At 42.5% G+C, this 26217-nt stretch overlaps 1 protein-coding gene across 1 annotated transcript; it reads right to left on the bottom strand.

Moving 5' to 3' along the window:
- Positions 1–2672: 2672 nt before the first annotated feature.
- LOC137312784 (tubulin alpha-1 chain-like) lies at positions 2673–26090 on the bottom strand. Its single transcript, XM_067979218.1, has 4 exons — positions 25970–26090; positions 24944–25092; positions 18246–18926; positions 2673–2969 (listed from the first exon to the last, which is right to left on the bottom strand). The coding sequence occupies exons 1-4, from the start codon at positions 26088–26090 to the stop codon at positions 2673–2675; spliced, it is 1248 nt and encodes a 415-aa protein (XP_067835319.1).
- Between the last annotated feature and the right edge of the window lie 127 nt (positions 26091–26217).

Raw genomic sequence — 26217 nt, forward strand, 5'->3', positions numbered from 1 at the left:
AAGTTTGCTGACGATACAAAGCTAGGTGGGAAAATAAGCTGTGAGGAAGACACAGACTCTGCAAAAGGATATAGACAGGTTAAGTGAGTGGGCAAGAAGGTGGCAGATGGAGTATAATGTGGGGAAATGTGAGGTTATTCACTTTGGTGGGAAGAATAGAAAAACAGAATATTTTTTAAATGGTGAGAAACTATTAAATGCTGGTGTTCAGAGAGATTTGGGTGTCCTCGTACACAAAACACAGAAAGTTAACATGCAGGTACAGCAAGCAATTAGGAAGGCAAATGGTATGTTGGCCTTTATTGCAAGGAGGTTGGAGTACAAGAGTAAGGAAGTCTTGCTGCAATTGTACAGGGTTTTGGTGAGACCTCACCTGGAGTACTGTATAGTTTTGGTCTCCTTATCTAAGGAACGATATACTTGCCTTAGAGGCGGTGCAACGAAGGTTCACTGGATTGATTCCTGGGATGAGAGGGTTGTCCTATGAGGAGAGATTGAGTAGAATGGGCCGATACTCTCTGGAGTTTAGAAGAGGTGATGTCATTGAAACATCTAAGATTCTGAGGGGGCTCGACAGGGTAGATGCTGAGAGGCTGTTTCCCCTGGGTGGAGAGTCTAGAACTAGGGGGGCATAGTCTCAGGATAAGGGGTCGGCCATTTAAGATGGAGATGAGGAGGAATTTCTTCACTCAGAGGGTTGTGAATCTTTGGAATTCTCTACCCCAGAGGGCTGTGGATGCTCAGACATTGAGTATATTTGAGGCTGAGATCGATAGATTTTTGGACTCTAGGAGAATCAAGGGATATGGGGATCGGGCAGGAAAGTGGAGTTGAGGTCGAAGATCAGCCATGTCCTTATTGAGGGCGGAGCAGGTTCGAGGGGCTGAATGGCCGACTCCTGCTCCGATTTCTTATGTTCTTGTGTATGTGGTGCGAAATTGCCATCTACTGGTGTGGTAGCGTATGACAGATAAAGATCACATGACAGTAATCTGAGAATTGATAGGTTTAGAGCGAGTCATCTGACATTGTCCATCTAAGTGTAGAAATCGGCTCACTTTCAGTAATTCTTTGGTATTCAGTGCAGAGAACTCGCCTGGGTGTTTCATGCAGACCCCGATGGCTATCCTACTAGTAAGTATATAGACGTATAACTTGCTTGAATTAATAAAACCAACAAGTTGATTTATCTCTGGCTTCTAAACCGATATCATTTGGATTAATGCACTCAGTTGATGTGAGAACGATGACATCTCCCCTCTCCATGCACCGTTGCTGATGATTCCATGGTGCTCAAGTCCGGCTTTCCCATCTTTGTTCCATCCCACTGTTGCAGATAACCAATAATCCATGACCAAGGAAGTAAAGCAGACACAACGATCAAATAAAAAACACACGCAAACTCTGCATTTCGTCAGGCTATTTTACCAACAAACACACAAAAAGCTTAAAGTAAAACACTTGTAACCCATGCGAACATAAGAATTGCTATATCAGAAGTTATGGAACGAACTTCTTCATTTCTATAGCCCCTTTCACCACCTCAGGATGCCCCATAGAGCTTTACGGCCAATGAAGTACTTTTTTTTTACGTGTAGCCACTGTTGTAATGTAGGGAAAGCAATTTGCGCACAGCAAGATCCCACAAACAGCAAGGCGATAATGACCAGATCATCTGTTTTTGATGATGGTTGAGGGATAAATGCTGGCCCCAGGACACTGGGGAGACCTCCTCCTACTCTTCTTTGAAGGGCTGAATGGCCTCCTTGAGTGCGGTAGGTTCTATGGTCCTATAATTCTAATATCCCATTATCAGCATCAATGTGCAACAACGAGACACACTCAACTTCAGAACCTGGCCTGTCAGATGGCACGGATGTCTCATCAGCACGACTACCTCTCCGATGGTTTTGCCTGCCACCTCTCCACATTGGTACTGCACATCAGTATTGGAAAGAGGCATGATACAGTGCGCATTGTCCAAGGCGTCAGCCCTGGCTCAGCGGGCCTCACTCTCGCCACCGAGTCAGAAGGTCATGGGTTCGAGCCCCAGTTCAGAGACTTGGCCCCATAATCCAGGCCCCGACACTCACCCCGGTGCCAGTACTGAGGGAGCGCCGCACTGGCGGAGATGCCGTCTTTCGGATGAAACATCAAACCGAGGCCCCCGTCTGCCCTCTCAGATAGATGTAAACAATCCCATGCCCACTACTGAAAGAGGAGCAGGGCGAGTCCTGCGGCCAATATTTATCCCTCAACCAACATCACGGGAAAACAGATGTTCTGGTCATTTATCTCATTGCTGTTTGTGGGATCTTGCTGTGCGCAAATTGTCTGCCGCGTTTCCTACATCACACTTCAAAAAGTACTTCATTGGCTGTGAAACGCTTTGGGACGTCCTGAGATGGGGAAAGGCGCTGTAGAAACACAAGTCCTATCTTTTCCCTGGGAATGGTTACCTGGAGTTCCAGGTATCATCGATCCCATTCGAAATAACTACCAACTCCCGGGTAGACTGCCCAGCTGTATGGTTGTGCATTTGAACTGAACACATCTCGATCGTGTCAAATAGTTATATATTATTAATTAACATTTGTCTAACATTTATAGCATAGAGGTCAACTAAAGACTTAAAAACTCTTTCGCCTTTTACTCTCGTGATATATTAAACTTTATTCTTCCTCCTCCGCCATTCTGTCCAGCATGGCTGAATCCACGGCCACCTCTTCGTAATCCTTCTCGAGTAATGCCAGGTCCTCCCGTGCGTCCTGGAACTCCCCTTCCTCCAGCCCCTCCCCCACGTACCAGTGGACAAAGGCCCGCTTGGCGTACATCTTATCGAATTTCAGGTTGAGGCGCGCCCAAGCCACGGCGATGGCGGTGGTGTTACTCATCATACAGACGGCACGTGGCACCTTCCCCAGATCGCCCCCTGGCACCACCGTCGGGGGCTGGCTGTTGATGCCAACCTGTGGGAAGAAGGACAGTTTACGGTTCTGTGTGGGTATTGGCTGCGAAAAAGTGACCTCAAGGCACAAAGTCCGTCCGTCTGTCTGTCTGTCGTCATTAATCTATCACCATCATCATTAATCTATCATCATTAATCTATCATCATCATTAATCTATCATCATCATTATTAATCTATCATCATTAAACTATCATTAATCTAGCACCATCATCGTCATTAATCTATCATCATCATTAATCTATCACCATCATCATCATCATCATTAATCTATCACCATCATTAATCTACCATCATCATCATCATTAATCTATCACCATCATTAATCTACCATCATCATCATCATTAATCTATCACCATCATTAATCTACCATCATCATCATTAATCCATCATTAATCTACCATCATCATCATTAATCTATCATCATCATCATCATTAATCTATCATCATCATCATTAATCTATCACCATCATTAATCTATCATCATCATTAATCTATCATCATCATCATCATCATTAATCTATCATCATCATTAATCTACCAACATCATCATCATTAATCTATCATCATCATTAATCTATCACCATCATTAATCTATCACCATCATCAATCTATCATCATCATCATTAATCTATCACCATATCACCATAATTAATCTATCATCATCATTAATCTATCACCATCATCATCATCAATCTAACATCATCATTAATCTATCACGATCATCATTAATCTATCATCATCATCATCATCATAATCATCAATCTATCATCATCATCACCATTAATCTATCATCAAAATTAATCTATCATCATCATCAATCTATCATCATCACTACCATTAATCTATCATCATCATCAATCATCATCACCGTCATTAATCTATCATCATCACCGTCATTAATCTATCATCATCACCATCATTAATCTATCATCATCATCGTCATTAATCTATCATCATCATTAATCTATCATCATCATCAATCTATCATCATCATCAATCTATCATCATCACCGTCATTAATCTATCATCATCATCGTCATTAATCTATCATCATCATCAATCTATCATCATCACCGTCATTAATCTATCATCATCACCGTCATTAATCTATCATCATCACCATCATTAATCTATCATCATCATCGTCATTAATCTATCATCATCATTAATCTATCCTCAACATTAATCTATCATTATCAACGTCATTAAACTATCATCACCGTCATTAATCTATCATCATCATTAATCTATCGACTTCATTATTCTATCGTCTTCATTATTCTATCATCATCATCGTCATTAATCTACCATCATCATTAATCTATCATCATCATTAATCTATCACCATCATTAATCTATCACCATCATTATTAATCTATCATCAACATTATTCTATCATTATCAAGTCATTAAACTATCATCACCGTCATTAATCTATCATCATTAATCTATCATCATCATTAATCTAGCACCATCATCGCCATTAATCTATCATCATTATTCTATCATCATCATTATTAATCTATCATCAACAATAATCTATCATTATCAAGTCATTAATCTATCATCATCGTCATTAATCTATCATCGTCATTAATCTACCATCATCATTAATCTATCATCATCATTAATCTATCACCATCATTAATCTATCACCATCATTATTAATCTATCATCAACAATAATCTATCATTATCAAGTCATTAATCTATCATCATCGTCATTAATCTATCATCGTCATTAATCTACCATCATCATTAATCTATCATCATCATTAATCTATCACCATCATTAATCTATCACCATCATTATTAATCTATCATCAACATTATTCTATCATTATCAAGTCATCAAACTATCATCACCGTCATTAATCTATCATCATTAATCTATCATCATCATTAATCTAGCACCATCATCGCCATTAATCTATCATCATTATTCTATCATCATCATTATTAATCTATCATCAACAATAATCTATCATCATCATCGTCATTAATCTATCATCATCATTAATCTATCATCATCATTAATCTATCATCATCATTAATCTATTACCATCATCATTAATCTATCATCATTGTCGTCATTAATCTATCATCTTCTTTAATCTATCATCATCATCATCATTATTCTATCACCATCATTAATCCATTATCAACGTCATTAAACTATCATCACCATCATTAATCTATCATCATCATCAATCGATCACCATCATCATTAATCTATCATCATTAAACTATCATCATCATTAATCTATCATCATCATTAATCTATAATCATCACCATTAATCTATCACCATCATCAATCTATCATCATCATCATCATTAATCTATCACCATATCACCATCATTAATCTATCATCATCATTAATCTATCACCATCATCATCATCAATCTAACATCATCATCAATCGATCACCATCATCATTAATCTATCATCATCATTAATCTATCATCATAATCATCAATCTATCATCATCATCATTAATCTATCATCATCATCATTAATCTATCACCATATCACCATCATTAATCTATCATCATCATTAATCTATCACCATCATCATCATCAATCTAACATCATCATTAATCTATCACGATCATCATTAATCTATCATCATCATTAATCTATCACCATCATCATCATTAATCTAACATAATCATTAATCTATCACGATCATCATTAACCTATCATCATAATCATCAATCTATCATCATCATCACTATTAATCTATCATCATCATCATTAATCTATCATCATCATCGTCATTAATCTATCATCATCACCACCATTAATCTATCATCATCATTAATCTATCATCATCATTGATCGATCACCATCATCATTAATCTATCATCTTCATTAATCTATCATCAACATCATCAATCTATCATCATCACCACCATTAATCTATCATCATCATCATCATTAATCTATCATCATCATTGATCTATCACCATCATCATTAATCAGTCTTCATCATTAATCTATCATCATTAAACTATCACCATCATCATTAATCTATCTCATCATCATTAATCTGTCATCATTAATCTATCATCATCATCATTAATCTATCACCATTGTCGTCATTAATCTATCACCATCATTAATCTACCATCATCATCATCGTTAATCTATCACCGTCATCATCATTAATCTATCATCATCATCATTAATCTATCACCATCATTAATCTATCATCATCATCGTCATTAATCCATCATCATCATCATTAATCTATCATCATCATTAATCTATCACTTTCACATTAGTCTATCATCATCATCGTTAATCTATCGCCATCATCATTAATCTATCATCATCATTAATCTATCATCATCATCATCATTAATCTATCACTTTCACATTAGTCTATCATCATCATCGTTAATCTATCATCATCATCATTAATCTATCAACATTAATCTATTATCAACGTCATTAAACTATCATCACCATCATTAATCTATCATCTTCATTAATCGATCACCATCACCATCATTAATCTATCATCATCATTAATCTATCACCATCATCATCATTAATCTATCATCATCATTAATCTATTACCATCACCATCATTAATCTATCATCATCATTAATCTATCACCATCATCATCATTAATCTATCATCATCATTAATCGATCACCATCATCATTAATCTATCATCATTAATCTATCATCATCATCATTAATCTATCATCATCATTAATCTATCACCATCATTAATCTATAATCATCACCATTAATCTATCACCATCATCAATCTATCATCATATCACCATCATTAATCTATCATCATTAATCTATCATCATCATTAATCTATCATCATAATCATCAATCTATCATCATCATCACTATTAATCTATCATCATCATCATTATTAATCTATCATCATCATCGTCATTAATCTATCATCTTCATTAATCTATCATCAACATCATCAATCTATCATCATCACCACCATTAATCTATCATCATCATTAATCTATCATCATCATTGATCTATCATCATCATTGATCTATCACCATCATCATTAATCAGTCTTCATCATTAATCTATCATCATCATTAAACTATCACCATCATCATTAATCTATCTCATCATCATTAATCTGTCATCATTAATCTATCATCATCATTAATCTATCATCATCATCATCATCATTAATCAATCACCGTTGTCGTCATTAATCTATCACCATCATTAATCTATCACCATCATCATCATTAATCTATCATCATCATCGTCATTAATCTATCACCATCATCATTAATCTATCACCATCATTAATCTACCATCATCATCATCGTTAATCTATCACCGTCATCATCATTAATCTATCATCATCATCGTCATTAATCCATCATCATCAATCTATCATCATCATCATTAATCTATCATCATCATCGTCATTAATCTATCATAATCATCGTCATTAATCCATCATCATCGTCATTAATCTATCATCATCATTAATCTATCACTTTCACATTAGTCTATCATCATCGTTAATCTATCGCCATCATCATTAATCTATCATCATCATCATTAATCTATCATCATCATCATTAATCTATCATCATCATTAATCTATCATCATCACCAATCTATCACCATCATCATCATTAATCTATCACTTTCACATTAGTCTATCATCATCGTTAATCTATCGCCATCATCATTAATCTATCATCATTAATCTATCATCATCATTAATCTATCACCATCATCATCATTAATCTATCATCATCATCATTAATCTATCATCATCATTAATCTATCATCATCATCATCATTAATCTATCATCATCATTAATCTATCATCAACATCATCATTAATCTATCATCATCATCATTATTAATCTATCATCATCATCTTTAATCTATAATCATCATCATTAATCTCTCACTTTCATCATTAATCTATCATCGTCGTCGTCATTAATCTATCATTAATCTATCATCATCATCATTAATCTATCATCATCATCACCATTAATCTATCATCGTTAATCTATCACTATCATCATCTTTAATCTATAATCATCATCATTAATCTCTCACTTTCATCATTAATCTATCATCGTCGTCGTCATTAATCTATCATTAATCTATCATCGTCATCATTAATCTATCATCATCATCACCATTAATCTAGCATCACCATCATTAATCTATCACCATCATCATTATTAATCTATCATTATTAATTTATCACATCATTATTAATCTATCACCATCATTAATCCATCATCATCATTAATCTATCATCATCATTAATCTATCAACATCATCATCTTTAATCGATAATCATCATCATTAATCTCTCACTTTCATCATTAATCTATCATCGTCGTCGTCATTAATCTATCATTAATCCATCATCGTCATCATTAATCTATCATCATCATCACCATTAATCTATCATCGTTAATCTATCACCATCATCATTATTAATCTATCATTATTAATTTATCACATCATTATTAATCTATCACCATCATTAATCCATCATCATCATTAATCTATTATCAACATCATTAATCTATCATCATCATTAATCTATCATCATCATTAATCTATCACTATTATTTTCATCATTAAACTATCACTATCATCATTAATCAATCACCATTATCACCATCATTAATCTATCATCATCATCATTAATCTATCACCATTATTTTCATTATTAATCTATTACCACCATCATTAATCTATCATCATCATTGATCTATCACCATCATCATTAATCAGTCTTCATCATTAATCTATCATCATCATCATTAAACTATCACCATCATCATTAATCTATCACATCATCATCAATCTGTCATCATTAATCTATCATCATCATTAATCCATCATCATCGTCATTAATCCATCATCATCGTCATTTATTTATCACCATCATTAATCTATCATCATTAATCTATCACTTTCACATTAATCTATCATCATCATCAATCTATGATCATCATCATTAATCTATCATCATCGTCATTAATCTATCATCATTAATCTATCGTCGTCGTCATTAATATATCATCATCATCATTAATCTATCATCATCATCACCATTAATCTATCATCATCATTAATCTATCACCATCATCATCTTTAATCTATAATCATCATGATTAATCTATCACTTTCATCATTAATCTATCATCATCGTTAATATATCATCATCATCATCATTAATCTATTATCGTCATCATTAATCTATCATCATCATCGTCATTAATCTATAACCATCATCATTAATCGATCACTTTCATCATTAATCTATCATCATCACCATTAATCTATCATTATTCTATCATCAACATCACCATTAATCCATCATCATCATTAATCTAGCACCATCATCACCATTAATCTATCATTAATTTATCATCATCACCAATCTATCACCATCATCATCATTAATCTAGCATCACCATCATTAATCTAGCATCACCATTAATCTATCATCATCATTAATCTATCACCATCATCATCATTAATCTAGCATCACCATCATTAATCTAGCATCACCATTAATCTATCATCATCATTAATGTATCACCATCATCATTATTAATGTATCATCATTATTAATTTATCATCATCATTATTGATCTATCACCATCATTAATCCATCATCATCATTATTAACCTATCATAATCATCATTAATCTATCACCATCATTATTAATCTATCATCATCATTAATCTATCACCATCATCATTATTAATCTAGCATCACCATCATTGATCTAGCATCATCATTAATCTATCATCATCATTAATCTATCACCATCACCATCATTAATCTAGCATCACCATCATTAATCTAGCATCACCATTAATCTATCATCATCATTAATCTATCACCATCATTAATCTATCACCATCATCATTATTAATCTATCATCATTATTAATCTATCATCATCATTATTGATCTATCACCATCATTAATCCATCAAAATCATTATTAATCTATTATCATCATCATTAATCTATCATCATCATTAATCTTTCACTATTATTTTCATCATTAAACTATCACCATCATCAGTAATCAATCACCATTATCACCATCATTAATCAATCGCCATTATCATCATCATTAATCGATCACCATCATCATTAATCTATCACCATCATTTTCATAATTAATCTATCATCATTAATCAATCACCATTATCCCCATCATTAATCAATCGCCATCATCATTAATCTATCATCACCATCATCATCAATCAATCACCATTATCACCATCATCATTAATCTATCATCATCATTGATCTATCACCATCATCATTAATCAGTCTTCATCATTAATCTATCATCATTAAACTATCACCATTATCATTAATCTATCTCATCATCATTAACCTGTCACCATTAATCTATCATTAATCTTTCATCATCATCATTAATCTATCATCATTAATCTTTCATCATCATTAATCTATCACCATCATCATCATTAATCTATCACCATCATCATCATTAATCTATCATCACCATCATTAATCTATCATCATTAATCTATCATCATCATCATTAATCTATCAACATCATCTTCATAAAAAGAATATAACTGGACGGACCATCCGGCATCGGACCACTAGGCACTGGACATGACAAAGGCAAACCAAGCCCAGTCAACCTTGCAAAGTCCTCCTCGCTAACATCTGGGGACTTGTGCCAAAATTGGGAGAGCTGTCCCACAGGCAAGTCAAGCAATAGCCTGACATAGCCATACTCTCAGAATCATATCTTTCAGCCAATGTCCCAGACTCTTCCGTTACCATCCCTGGGTATGTCCTGTCCCACCGGCAGGACAGACCCACCAGAGGTGGCGGTACAGTGATATACAGTCAGGAGGGAGTGGCCCTGGGAGTCCTCAACATTGACTCTGGGCCCCATGAAATCTCATGGCTTCAGGTCAAACATGGGCAAGGAAACCTCCTGCTGATTACCACCTACCGTCCTCCCTCAGCTGATGAATCAGTCCTCCTCCATGTTGAACACCACTTGGAGGAAGCACTGAGGGTAGCAAGGGGACAGAATGTACTCTGGGTGGGGGACTTCAATGTCCATCACCAAGAGCAGCATGGCAGTGTTGGCCAGAGGCTGCAGAAGACTGCTGAGCTGAATTCAAAGTGCTAACAAAGACACTGACCTTTTGAACTGAGGTGACCTGGAGTTCAGTCACTGGTCTGAACTGGCCAGAACCGGTTTGAATTCGTTCCGCTTCTTAGAGAGACAAAGGGACGGTGTGCTACCTGAGCCCTTGGAACAGAGCCAATCAGGGGATGACATCGGTCACTCCAGCAACTTTGAGCCAACCGGAGAAGACAGCATCGTTCGAAAAGACAGACTTGGGGAATAAAAACTGAAGAGTCGCTGGCTTGGGCTCAGTGTGTGTCTTTGTTTGTTTGTGAGAGAGAGAGAGAGTGTGTGTGTGTGTGTGTGTGTGTGTGTGTGTGTGTTTTTGTTGGTGTGTCTTTGTTTGTGAAGGAGACTCTGGGAGACTCTGGAAACTAACCCTCGTGGAAGTGGGAACCTTGCGTCAGGGACGTAAAGACTGCGTCAAGGACGTGGAGACGACATCGGGAGTAAGAGGGAGAATTGCCTGGCTAGCAGCGTCTCTCTTTTCCGGGTAATATAATATCCTTTCTATTCTGGGACCACTCTGGGAGTGTCGTCAGAAAATCTAGTGGGTGTGCGTTTAAAGCCTGATACTCGGGGAGTATTAATAGAGAAACCTAGTGGGTGTGCGTTTAAATCCGAGTTTGAGTATAAACCTGTATAACCTGCTGTAAACTACATGCCTATATCTAACTAGACGTATAAGCGGTATGTACATGATCTAATAACGTTAATAAAGCGAATTGAGAATTAAGAGAGAATTGACTCTTCCTCTGTGTACTAAGCTAAAACCGTTAACCGGTGACTTCCGGTCAACAGCAGCACCACTACTGACCGAGCTGGCCAAGTCCTGAAGGACATAGCTGCCAGACTGGGCCTGCGGCAGGTGGTGAGCAAACCAACACGAGGGAAAAATCTACTTGACCTCATCCTCACCAATCTACCTGTCACAGATGCATCTGTCCATGACAGTATTGGTAGGAGTGACCACCGCACAGTCCTCGTGGAGATGAAGTCCCGTCTTCACACTGAGGACACCATCCAACGTGTTGTGTGGCACTACCACCGTGCTAAATGGGATAGATTCAGAACAGATCGAGCAGCTCAAAACTGGGCATCCATGAGGCGCTGTGGGCCATCAGCAGCAACAGAATTGTATTCCAGCACAATCTGTAACCTCATGGCCCGGCATATTCCTCACTCTACCATTACCAACAAGCCAGGGGATCAACCCTGGTTCAATGAGGAATGTGGAAGAGAATGCCAGGAGCAGCACCAGGCGTACCTAAAAATGAGGTGCCAACCTGGTGAAGCTACAACATAGGACTACATGCATGCTAAACAGCGGAAGCAACTTGCTATAGACAGGGCTAAGCGATTCCACAACCAACGGATCAGATCAAAGCTCTCCATTCCAGTCGTGAATAGTGGTGGACAATTAAACAACTAACGGAAGGAGGAGGCTCTGTAAACATCCCCATCCTCAATGATGGAGGAGTCCAGCACGTGAGTGCAAAAGACAAGGCTGAAGCATTCGCAACCATCTTCAGCCAGAAGTGCCGAGTGGATGATCCATCTCGGCCTCCGCTCGATATCCCCACCATCACAGAAGCAAGTCTTCAACCAATTCGATTCACTCCACATGATATCAAGAAACGGCTGAGTGTACTGGATACAGCAACGGCTATGGGCCCCGACAACATCCCGGCTGTAGTGCTGAAGACTTGTGCTCCAGAACTAGCTGCGCCTCTAGCCAAACTGTTCCAGTACAGCTACAACACTGGCATCTACCCGACAATGTGGAAAATTGCCCAGGTATGTCCTGTCCACAAAAAGCAGGACAAATCCAATCCGGCCAATTACCGCCCCATCAGTCTACTCTCAATCATCAGCAAAGTGATGGAAGGTGTCGTCGACAGTGCTATCAAGCGGCACTTACTCACCAATAATCTGTAAACAATTTTACAACACCAAGTTATAGTCCAACAAATTTATTTTAAATTCCACAAGCTTTCGGAGGCTTCCTCCTTCCTCAGGTGAACGGTGTGGAAATGAAATTTTCAAATCCTTCGCATTTGAAAATCACAGAACAATGCCTGGTGATTACTGCCCGTTGCCAAGGCAATCACAGTGAGCAGACAGAAAGGTGTCACCTAAAAGGCCACCGAATATACAAACCCCCCAAAAAAAAGAGAGAGAGAGAGAAGGAAGACAGTCAATGACCCGTTATATTAAAAACAGATAACATTTGTTCGCTGGTGGGGTTACGTGTAGCGTGACATAAACCCAAGATCCCGGTTGAGGCCGTCCTCATGGGTGCGGAACTTGGCTATCAATTACTGCTCGACGATTTTGCGTTGTCGTGTGTCTCGAAGGCCGCCTTGGAGTACGCTTACCCGAAGGTCAGTGGCTGAATGTCCTTGACTGCTGAAGTGTTCCCCGACAGGGAGAGAACCCTCCTGTTTGGCGATTGTTGCGCGGTGTCCGTTCATCCGTTGTCCCAGCGTCTGCATGGTCTCGCCAATGTACCATGCTCTGGGGCATCCTTTCCTGCAACGTATGAGGTAGACAACGTTGGCTGAGTCACAGGAGTATGAACCGTGCACCTGGTGGGTGGTGTCCTCTCGTGTGATGGTGGTATCTGTGTCGATGATCTGGCATGTCTTGCAGAGGCTACCGTGGCAGGGTTGTGTGGTGTCGTGGACGCTGTTCTCCTGAAAGCTGGGTAATTTGCTGCGAACGATGGTCTGTTTGAGGTTGGGTGGCTGTTTAAAGGCGAGCAGTGGAGGTGTGGGGATGGCCATAGCGAGGTGTTCATCATCATTGATGACATGTTGAAGGCTGCGGAGAACATGGCGTAGTTTCTCCGCTCCGGGGAAGTACTGGACGACGAAGAGTACTCTGTTGGTTGCGTCCCGTGTTAGTCTTCTGAGGAGGTCTACGTGATTTTTCGCTATGGCCCGTCGGAACTGTCGATCGACGAGTCGAGCGTCATATCCCGTTCTTACTAGGGCATCTTTCAGCGTCTGTAGGTGTCCATCGCGTTCCTCCTCGTCTGAGCAGACCCTGTGTATTCGCAGGGCCTGTCCATAGGGGATGGCCTCTTTGACGTGATTAGGGTGGAAGCTGGAAAAGTGGAGCATCATGAGGTTGTCCGTGGGCTTGCGGTAGAGTGAGGTGCTGAGGTGCCCGTCTTTGATGGAGATTCGTGTGTCCAAGAAAGAAACTGATTCTGAGGAGTAGTCCATGGTGGTGGGTTGGAACTTGTTGATGTTATCGTGTAGTCTCTTTAGTGATTCCTCACCGTGGGTCCATGGAAAGAAAATGTCGTCGATGTATCTGGTGTATAGTGTTGGTTGGAGGTCCTGTGCAGTGAAGAAGTCCTGCCACCCAACCTCAAACAAACCATCGTTCGCAGCAAATTACCTAGCTTTCAGGAGAACAGCATCCACGACACCACACAACCCTGCCACGGTAACCTCTGCAAGACATGCCAGATCATCGACACAGATACCACCATCACATGAGAGGACACCACCCACCAGGTGCATGGTTCATACTCCTGTGACTCGGCCAACGTTGTCTACCTCATACGTTGCAGGAAAGGATGCCCCAGAGCATGGTACATTGGCGAGACCATGCAGACGCTGGGACAACGGATGAACGGACACCGCGCAACAATCGCCAAACAGGAGGGCTCTCTCCCTGTCGGGGAACACTTCAGCAGTGATGGACATTCAGCCACCGACCTTCGGGTAAGCATACTCCAAGGCGGCCTTCGAGACACACGACAACGCAAAATCGTCGAGCAGTAATTGATAGCCAAGTTCCGCACCCATGAGGACGGCCTCAACCAGGATCTCGGGTTCATGTCACACTACACGTAACCCCACCAGCGAACAAATGTTATCTGTTTTTAATATAACGGGTCATTGACTGTCTTCCTTCTCTCTCTCTCTCTTTTTTTTGGGGGGTTTGTATATTCGGTGGCCTTTTAGGTGACACCTTTCTGTCTGCTCACTGTGATTGCCTTGGCAACGGGCAGTAATCACCAGGCATTGTTCTGTGATTTTCAAATGCGAAGGATTTGAAAATTTCATTTCCACACCGTTCACCTGAGGAAGGAGGAAGCCTCCGAAAGCTTGTGGAATTTAAAATAAATTTGTTGGACTATAACTTGGTGTTGTAAAATTGTTTACAATTGTCAACCCCAGTCCATCACCGGCATCTCTACATCATGACCAATAATCTGCTCACCGGTGCTCAGTTTGGGTTCCGCCAGGACCACTCAGCTCCAGACCTCATTAAAGCCTTGGTCCAAACATGGACAAAAGAGCTGAATTCCAGAGGTGAGGTGAGAGTGACTGCCCTTGACATCAAGGCAGCATTTGACCGAGTGTGACACCAAGGAGCCCCAGTAAAATTGAAGTCAAAGGGAATCAGGGGGAAAACTCTCCAGTGGCTGGAGGCATACCTAGCACAAAGGAAGATGGTAGTGGTTGTTGGAGGCCAATCATCTCAGCCCCAGGACATTGCTGGAACAGTTCCTCAGGGCAGTGTCCAAGGCCCAACCATCTTCAGCTGCTTCATCAATGACCTTCCCTCCATCAGAAGGTCAGAAATGGGGATGTTCGCAGATGATTGGACAGTATTCAGTTCCATTCGCAACCCCTCAGATAATGAAGCAGTCCGAGCCCGCATGCAGCAAGACCTGGACAACATCCAGGCTTGGGCTGATAAGTGGCAAGTAACATTCGCGCCAGACAAGTGCCAGGCAATGACCATCTCCAACAAGAGAGAGACTAACCACCTCCCCTTGACATTCAACGGCATTACCATCGCCAAATCCCCCACCATCAACATCCTGGGGGTCACCATTGACCAGAAACTGAACTGGACCAGCCATATAAATACTCTGACTACGAGAGCAGGTCAGAGGCTGGGTATTCTGCAACGAGTGACTCACCTCCTGACTCCCCAAAGCCTTTCCACCATCTACAAGGCACAAGTCAGGAGTGTGATGGAATACTCTCCACTTGCCTGGATGAGTGCAGCTCCAACAACACACAAGAAGCTCGACACCATCCAGGACAAAGCAGCCCGCTTGATTGGCACCCCATCCACCACCCTAAACATTCACTCCCTTCACCACCGGCGCACCGTGGCTGCAGTGTGGACCATCCACAGGATGCACTGCAGCAACTCGCCAAGGCTTCTTCGACAGCACCTCCCAAACCTGCGACCTCTACCACCTAGAAGGACAAGAGCAGCAAGCACATGGGAACAACACCACCTGCACGTTCCCCTCCGAGTCACACACCATCCTGACTTAGAAATATATCGCCGTTCCTTCATCGTCGCTGGGTCAAAATCCTGGAACTCCCTTCCTGACAGCACTGTGGGAGAACCGTCACCACACGGACTGCAGCGGTTCAAGAAGGCGGCTCACCATCACCTTCTCAAGGGCAATTAGGGATGGGCAATAAATGCTGGCCTTGCCAGCGATGCCCACATCCCATGAACGAATAAAAAAATCATTAATCTATCACCATCATCAATCTATCACTATCATCATTAATCCATCACCATCATTAATCTATCATCATCAACATTAATCTATCATTATCGTCATCATTAATCTATCATCATTAATCTATCACTATCATCATTAATCCATCATCATCATCGTTAATCTATTGTCATCATGAATCTAGCATCATCATCATTAATCTGCCATCATTAATCCAACATCATTAATCTATTATCATCATTAATCTATCACCATCATCATTAATCCATCAACATTAATCTACCATCATCATTAATCCATCATCAATCTTTCATCATCAATCTTTCATCATCATAAGAACAATAGAACATAAGAAATAGGAGCAGGAGTAGGCCATTCGGCCCCTCGAACCTGCTCCGCCATTCAATCAGATCATGGCTGATCTTCGACCTCAACTCCACTTTCCTGCCCGATCCCCATATCCCTTGATTCCCTGAGTCCAAAAATCTATCGATCTCAGCCTTGAATATACTCAACGACTGAGCATCCACAACCCTCTGGGGTAGAGAATGCCAAAGATTCACAACTCTCTGAGTGAAGAAATTCCCCCTCATCTCAGTCCTATATGGCGGACTCCTTATCTTGAGACTATGCCCCCTGGTTCTAGACTCTCCAGCCAGGGGAAACAGCCTCTCAGCATCTACCCTGTCAAGTCCTCTCAGAATCTTCTATGTTTCAATGAGATCACCTCTCATTCTTCTGAACTCGAGAGTATCGGCCCATTCTACTCAATCTCTCCTCATCGGACAACCCTCTCATCCCAGGAATTATCATTAATTCATCATCATCATTAATCTATCATCGTCATTATTAATCAATCATCAATGAATCATTAATCTTTCATTTTCATTAATCTTATCAATCTGTCATTATCATTAATCTATCATTATCATTAATCTATCATCACCATAATTATCATCAGTCTATCATCATAATTAATTGGAAGAAGAGCAGGGGGGAGTTCTCCCCAGTGTCCTGGGTCAATATTTATCCCTCAACCAACATCACTAAAATAACAAATTATCTGGTGATTTATTGTGGGACCTTACTATGTGCAAATTGGCTGCCTCATTTCCCTACTTTACAGCAGGACTACACTTCAAAAGCACTTTACTGGCTGTAAAGTGCAGAGGGGCGTCCTGAGGTTGTGAAAGGTTCTACAGAAATGCAAGACCTTTCTTTCTAGGAGAAACGCACATGCTGTTGAATGTGAGATCGCAGTATCCAGTCCACACAGTCTTCATTGTTATAGCTCCAGTGCCGTTTGTTCATTCAAATGAATATCGGGCAGTGATGGTGCACTCCAGATCGTAGAGGACGCAAGGTCCGCTTACAGGAGTAGCCTGTAATCTGCAGCCCAGAGAACCTGTACCCCAGAGACCCCAGACCCCCGAGACCCCATACTCCAGAGACCCCGTACCCCAGAGTATCCCGAGGGCAACACATATTATTCAGATGGTACATACCAGGGAGACGGACTGCCAGACATGACCTTCAAGGACATCTGCCTGACCTGTTCCATGGATTTAGATGCCTTACCTTGAACCCAGTCGGGCACCAATCAACAAACTTGATCGCACGCTTGCTCTTGATGGTGGCGATGGCGGTGTTGACATCCTTTGGCACCACATCTCCTCGGTACAGCATGCAGCACGCCATGTAGTTGCCCTGGTCAGGGTTGCACTTTACCATCTGGTTGGCCGGCTTGAAGCAGGAGTTGGTGATATGGGGCGTGCTCAGCTTCGCTCTATAAGCCATCTCTTTCGAGATAAGGGGGGCGTAGGTGGCCAGCGGGAAATGAATGCGGGGATAGGGGACCAGGTTGGTTTGGAACTCAGTCAGGTCCACGTTGAGGGCACCGTCGAACCGTAGTGACGCTGTGATGGACGACACCAACTGTCCAATGAGACGGTTGAGGTTGGTGTACGTTGGACGCTCAATGTCAAGGTTACGCCGACATATGTCGTAAATGGCCTCGTTGTCGACCAAGAAGGCGCAGTCAGATTGCTCGAGGGTGCAGTGGGTGACGAGCACGGAGTTGTACGGCTCGACCACCGCAGTGGAAATCTGCGGCGCAGGGTAAATGGCGAACTCCAGTTTGGACTTCTTGCCGTAGTCTACAGATAGTCTCTCCATCAGGAGGGACGTAAAACCCGAGCCGGTCCCACCCCCGAAACTGTGGAAGATGAGGAAACCCTGGAGTCCCGTGCACTGGTCAGCCTGTGGGCAAAAGAGAAAAACATTATTGAGGGGGTGCAGTGCAGATTCACCAGAACGAGACCGGGGCTAGAAGGGTTAAATTACGAGGACAGGTCGCACAGACTAGGCTTGTATTCCCTCGAGTGTAGAAGATTAAGGGGTGATCTAATCGAGGGGTTTAAGATGATTAAAGGATTCGATAGGGTCGATAGAGAGAAACTATTTCCTCTGGTGGGGGGAGTCCAGAACAAGGGGGCAGAACCTTAAAATTAGAGCCAGGCCGTTCAGGGGTGATGTCAGGAAGCACTTCCTCACACAAAGAGGGGTGGAAATCTGGGACTCTCTCCCCCAAAAGCTGTCGAGGCTGGGGGTCAATTGGAAAATTCAAAACTGAGATGGATCGATTTTTGTTGGGTGAGGGGATTAAGGGTTACAGAACCAATGGAGTTAAGATACAGATCAGCCATGATCTGATTGAATGGCGGAACAGGCTCATTCAAAGGCAAATTCGATCGATTTCTTTCAGGAAAGAACATTTTGGGGGATACAGTCTCTGAGTAATTCCAGACGTGACATGTGGTAAGTGTCGGGGGTTCGGGAGGAACAGGTGACTTTGGACCTATGGTTCCCAGAGCTTTCCACCACTGGGGGTTTTCCTCGCCTCGTGTCAGGGTCGGTTATAGAATCATAGAAACTTGCAGCGCAGAAGGAGGCCATTTGGCCTATCGTGCCTGTGCCGGCTCTTTGAAAGCGCTGTCCAATTTAGTCCGGCATCCCAGCTCTATCCCCATAATCCTTCAAGTACATGTCCAGTTGTCTTTTTGAGGGTTCCGCTGGAATCTGCTTCCACCACCCTCTCAGGTAGCACGTTCCAGATCTTAACAATCCTCTGTGTGAAGATTTTCTCCCTCATTTCCCCTCTAGTTCTTTGGCCAATTATTTTATAACTGTGACCTCTGGTTACCGACCTATTGCCAGAGGAACAGAGAAAGTTTCTCCCTACTTGTTCTATCAAAACCCCTCATAATTTGGAATACCTCGATTAAATCTCCCCTTAACCTTCTCTGCTCTGAGGAGAACAATCCCAGCTTCTCCAGTCTCTCCACATAACTGAAGTCCCTCATCCCTGGAACCATTCTGGTCAATCTCCCCTGCACTCTCTCCAAGGCCTTGACATCCTTCCTAAAGTGCGGTGCCCAGAATTGGACACAATTTGTAAAAAAGCATATGGGATCCTGGGCTTTATAAATAGAGGCATAGAGTACAAAAGTATGGAAGTCATGATGAACCTTTATAAAACACTGGTTTGGCCACAACTGGAGTATTGTGTCCAGTTCTGGGCATCGCACTTTAGGAAAGATGTGAAGGCCTTAGAGAGGGTGCAGAAAAGATTTCCTAGAATGATTCCAGGGATGAGGGACTTTAGTTACGTGGATAGACTGGAGAAGCTGGGATTGTTCTCCTTGGAACAGAGACAGTTAAGAGGAGATTTGATCGAGGTGTTCAAAATCATGAAGGGTCTAGGCAGAGCAGATAGAGAGAAACTGTTCCCATTGGAGGAAGGGTCGAGAACCAGAGGACACAGATTTAAGGTGATTGGCAAAAGAACCAAAGGCAACATGAGGAAAAACATTTTTACACAGTGAGTGGTTATGATCTGGAATGCACTGCCCGAGGGGGTGGTGGAGGCAGATTCAATCATGGCCTTCAAAAGGGAACTGGATAAGTACTTCAAAAGAAAAAATTTGCAGGGCTACGGGGATAAGGCAGGGGAGTGCGACTAGCTGGATTGCTCTTGCATGGAGCTGGCGTGGGCTCGATGGACCGAATGGCCTCCTTCCGTGCTGTAACCGTTCTATGATTCTATCGTTCTACACCAGCTGAGTGATTTGTAAGGGTTTAGCATGACTTCCTCGTTTTTGTATTCAATGCCCCTATTTACAAAGCCAAGTATCCCATAGGCTTTCTTAACCACCTTATCAACTTGCCCCGTCACCTTCAAAGATTTGTGACTATGCACCCCCAGGTCCCTCTGCTCTTGCACCCCCTCAAAATAGGACCATCGAGATCATACTGCCTCTCCATGTTGGTCCTTCCAAAGTACATCATTTCATATTGATCTGCATTAAATTGCATCTGCCATGTGTCTGCCCATTTCACCAGTCTGTCCACGTCCTCCTGAAGTCTGCTACTACCCTCCTCACTATTTACTACGTTGCCATGTTTTGTTTCATCTGCAAATTTCAAAATTGTACTCCCTAGACCCAAGTCAATGTGGTTTATATATAACAAGAAAAGCAATGGTCCTAATGCCAATCCCTGGGGGACCCCACTGCAAAATTCTCTCCAGCCAGAAAAACATCCGTTCACCACTGTTTTCCCTCCTGATGGGAGTATGCCTGGTTTGTACCCAAATTACCACCGTTCCTTTAATACCACATGTTTCTATTTCCTGAATAAGTCTGTTATGTGGCACTTTATCAAATGCCTTTTGAAAGTCCATCTACTACACTACCCTCATCGACCCTCTCTGCTACTTCATCAAAGAACTCAATCAAGTTAGTCAAACACGACTTTCCTTTAACAAATCCGTGCTGACTGTGCCTTATTAACATGCTTCTCCAAGAGAGAATTCATTTTGTCCTTGACAATGGTCTCGAGTAGTTTTCCCACGACTGACGTTAGGCTGACTGGCCTGTAGTTACCAGGTTTATCCCTCTCCCCTTTTTTGAACAGGGGTGTAACGTTTGCAATCCTCCAGTCCTCTGGCACCACTCCCGTATCCAAGGAGGGTTGGAAGATTGAGGCCAGAGCTTCTGCTATCTCCACCCTAACTTCCCTCAGCAAACCAGGACGCATCCAACCTGGACCGGGAGACTTGTTAACTTTGAGTGATGTCAACCTGCTTAGCACCTCCTTTCTAACCATTTTTTGTCCTATCCAATGTCTCTAGTCCCTCGTCCCAAACTATCTCCTGCCATTGCTCATTCATAGAATCATAGAATCATACAGCACAGAAGGAGGCCATTCGGCCCATCGGGCCTGTGCCGGCTCTTTGAAAGAGCTCTCCAACCAGTCCCTCTGACCCCCAACCCAACTTCTGCTCTTTCCCATAGGCCTTGCAAATTTTTCCTTTCCGAGTATTTATCCAGGAGATTGTTTGCCATTGTTAGTCGAAGAATGTGTCAAAATGCAAGAGCACATTAATAAACTTGCAGAATGGGCTTGTAATTGGTTAATGAACTTCAATATAGATAAGTGTGAGGTGGTGCATTTTGCTAGGAAGAATAAGGAGGCCTCATACTGCTTGGATAATAAGAGTCTAAACGGGGTAGAGGAGCAGAGGGATCTGGGGGTACAGATACACAAATCACTAGAAGTAGTGACGCAGGTTAATCAGGTCATAAAAAAGGCAAATCAAGCACTGGGGTTCATTTCTAGAGGGATAGAATTGAAAAGCAGAGAAGTTATGTTAAACTTGTATAGAACCTTGGTTAGACCACACTTGGAATACTGGACACAGTTCTGGTCTCCATATCACACTTGGAATATTGTGCACAGTTCTGGTCTCCATATCACACTTGGAATATTGTGCACAGTTCTGGTCTCCATATCACACTTGGAGCACTGGGCACAGTTCTGGTCTCCATATCACACTTGGAATACTGGACACAGTTCTGGTCTCCATATCACACTTGGAGCACTGGGCACAGTTCTGGTCTCCATATCACACTTGGGATACTGGGCACAGTTCTGGTCTCCATATCATACTTGGAATACTGGGCACAGTTCTGGTCTCCATATTACAAAAAGGATATAGAGGCACTGGAGAAGGTGCAAGAAAGATTCACAAGGATAATACCAGAACTGAGAAGTTATAACTATCAGGAAAGGCTGAACAGGCTGGGGCTCTTTTCTCGAGAAAAGAGAAGGCTGAGGGGTGGCCTGATAGAGGTCTTTAAAATAATGAAAGGGTTTGATGGGGTAGACGTAGAGAAAATGGATAGAGGATTGGTTAATGGACAGAAAACAGAGAGTAGGGATAAACGGGTCATTCTCAGGTTGTCAGGCTGTAACTAGTGGGGTACCGCAAGGATCAGTGCTCGGGCCTCAGCTATTTACAATCTATATTAATGACTTTAGATGAAGGGTCCGAGTGTAATGGATCCAAGTTTGCTGACGATACAAAGCTAGGTGGGAAAGTAAGCTGTGAGGAGGACATAGAGTCTATAAAGGGATATAGACAGGTTAAGTGAGTGGGCAAGAAGGTGGCAGATGGAGTATAATGTGGGGAAATGTGAGGTTATTCACTTTGGTAGGGAGAATAAAAAAAATAAATATTTTTTAAATGGTGAGAAACTATTAAATGTTGGTGTTCAGAGAGATTTGGGTGTCCTCGTACACGAAACACAGAAAGTTAACATGCAGGTACAGCAAGCAATTAGGAAGGTAAATGGTATGTTGGCCTTTATTGCAAGGGGGTTGGAGTACAAGAGTAAGGAAGTCTTGCTGCAATTGTACAGGGCTTTGGTGAGACCTCACCTGGTGTACTGTGTACAGTTTTGGTTTCCTTATCTAAGGAAGGATATACTTGCCTTAGAGGGGGTGCAATGAAGGTTCACTAGATTGATTCCTGGGATGAGAGGGTTGTCCTATGAGGAGAGATTGAGTAAAATGGGCCTATATTCTTGAGTTTAGAAGAATGGGAGGTGATCTCATTGAAACATACAAGATTCCGAGAGGGCTCGACAGGGTAGATGCTGAGAGGTTGTTTCCCCTGGCTGGAGAGTCTAGAACTAGGGGGCATAGTCTCAGGATAAGGGGTCGGCTGTTCGAGACTGAGATGAGGGGGAATTTCTTCACTCAGAGGGTTGTGACTCTTTGGAATTCTCTGCCCCAGAGGGCTGTGGATGCTCAGACATTGAGTATATTCCAGACTGGGATCGATAGATTTTTGGACTCTAAGGGAATCAAGGGATATGGGGATCGGGCGGGAAAGTGGAGTTGAGGTCGAAGATCAGCCATGATCTGATTGAATGGTGGAGCAGGCTCGAGGGGCCGAATGGCCTACTCCTGCTCCTATTCCTTATGTTCTTATGTAAAATGTTTCCACTTGTGGGAGAGTCCAAAACTAGGGGGTCATAAACATAAGGTAGTCACTAATAAATCCAATCGGGAATTCAGGAGAAACTTCTTTACCCAGAGAGTGGTGAGAATGTGGAACTCGCTCCCACATGGAGTGGTCGAGGGGAATAGAATCGATGGATTTAAGGGGAAGCTCGATAAACACATGAGGGAGAAAGGAATAGAAGGAGAGGGTGATAGTGTGAGATAGAGTAGGGAGGGAGGAGGCTCGTGTGGAGCATAACCGCCAGTATAGACTAGTTGGGCCGAATGGCCTGTTTCTGTGCTGTAGTTTCAATGTAACTCGATTCTCATTGTATCATGTGAATACCAGGATGGTGGAAGGCGAACTAGGTAGACTGTGGTCTTTTTTCTGCCTCTGTGGACCCATAATCACTCGGAGTGGGACAGGGGAGAGAACAGAAGGCACAAGGAGTTGGGCGGGAGAGGGGATGGGAGTCCACAGGCAGGGACGAGAGCCGTTCGGAGGAGACAACCCAGGCTTGGAAGAGAGAGCACGTAACAGGAACTGGGATCTGGACAAGAGGAGAAAGAGGTCGAGAGAAAGAGAGAAGTGGCATCTGGGCTCAAAACGTAAAGAAAAATTGGAGGTTCGAGCTAATCTTAACCACTCTCAACACATCCCAAGCTCGGAATGGGAAAGACGCAGTAACGTTCTCCTCCCTCTCCCAAACCGGGAGTCGCACAAGTCAGGGAGACACGGGGAGGAGAAGATTGAGTGCCTGGCCGCGAATGGCTGCACTGCTCCTCATCGGATAGCTGGGCGAGCTATTGGAGAGCAGTGACCCCAAGCAGAAGAGGAGACGACCCGCGGGAGGGAGAAAGGGATACTCAGCGTTATCTCTTCTTTCGCACGTCAGGCGATTAAAACATTCGGCAAAAAAAATACTTACCACCTTCCGTATTCGATCCAAGACCAGATCCACGATCTCCTTGCCGATGGAACAGTGGCCCCGTGCGTAGTTATTGGCCGCATCCTCCTTGCCGGTGATGAGTTGCTCGGGGTGAAAGAGCTGTCGGTAGGTGCCGGTGCGGATTTCATCTGGGGTGGGGTGGTGTGGGGGAGAGCAAGGAATGGACAATAAATGAACGCTCCTCTCGCTGGACCGACATTGGCTCCCAGTCCCTCAACACCTCAATTTTAAAATTCTCATCTTGGTTTCAAATCCCTCCACGGCCCTCGCCCCCACCCTCCCTATCTCTGTAACCTCCTCCAGCCCCGACAACCCTCCGAGATCTCTGCGCTCCTCCAATTCGGGCCTCTTGCGCATCCCCGGCTCCCATCGCTCCACCATTGGCGGCCGTGCCTTCAGCTACCGAGGCCCTGAGCTCTGGAATTCCCTCCCTAAACCTCTCCGCCTCTCTCTCTCTCCTCCTTCAAGACGCTCCTTAAAACCGACCTCTTTGACCGAGCTTTTGGTCACCTGTCCGAATATCTCCGTACGTGGCTCGGTGTGAATGTTTCGTCTGATTTACGCACCTGGGAAGCGCCTTGGGACGTTTGTCTCGTTAAAGGAGCGATATAAATGCAGGCTGTCATTGCTCCAGCTGCCATTGAGGGAGTGCCGCACTGTCGGAGGGGCCATCTTTCGGATGAGACGTTAAACCGAGGCCCCCCCGCCTCAGGTGGGACGTAAAAGATCCCACGGCCGCTTTTGGAAGGAGAGGAGGTGTCCTGGGGCCGATATTTATCCCTCAACCAACATCACCAAACAAAGACGATTTGGTCATTTATTTCATCGCTGTTTGTGGGATCTTGCTGTGCGCACATCGGCTGCCGCGTTTCCCACATTACAACGGTGACCGCACTTCAACAAAGGCGCTGCAGAGAAATGGAAATTCTTTCTTTGTCGAAATGCACTGCGGACAATGAGTTTAGTGAGAACACTGACTAATCCATCAACAATCTCTCCCCTTACCGATCACAGTGGGCTCCAGATCCACAAACACGGCTCGGGGGATGTATTTTCCCCTCCCCGTCTCACTGAAGAAGGTGTTGAAGGAGTCGTCCCCAATCTTGACGGTCTTGAAACTGCACATTTTCCCATCTGGTTGGATCCCATGCTCCAGGCAATACAGCTCCCAGCAAGCATTGCCGATCTGCACGCCGGCCTGGCCAATGTGGATTGAAAGACACTCACGCTAAAGAGTGGAGAACACAGGATTA

Source organism: Heptranchias perlo, unplaced genomic scaffold (assembly GCF_035084215.1).
Source record: "Heptranchias perlo isolate sHepPer1 unplaced genomic scaffold, sHepPer1.hap1 HAP1_SCAFFOLD_435, whole genome shotgun sequence".
Lineage (NCBI taxonomy): Eukaryota > Metazoa > Chordata > Chondrichthyes > Hexanchiformes > Hexanchidae > Heptranchias > Heptranchias perlo.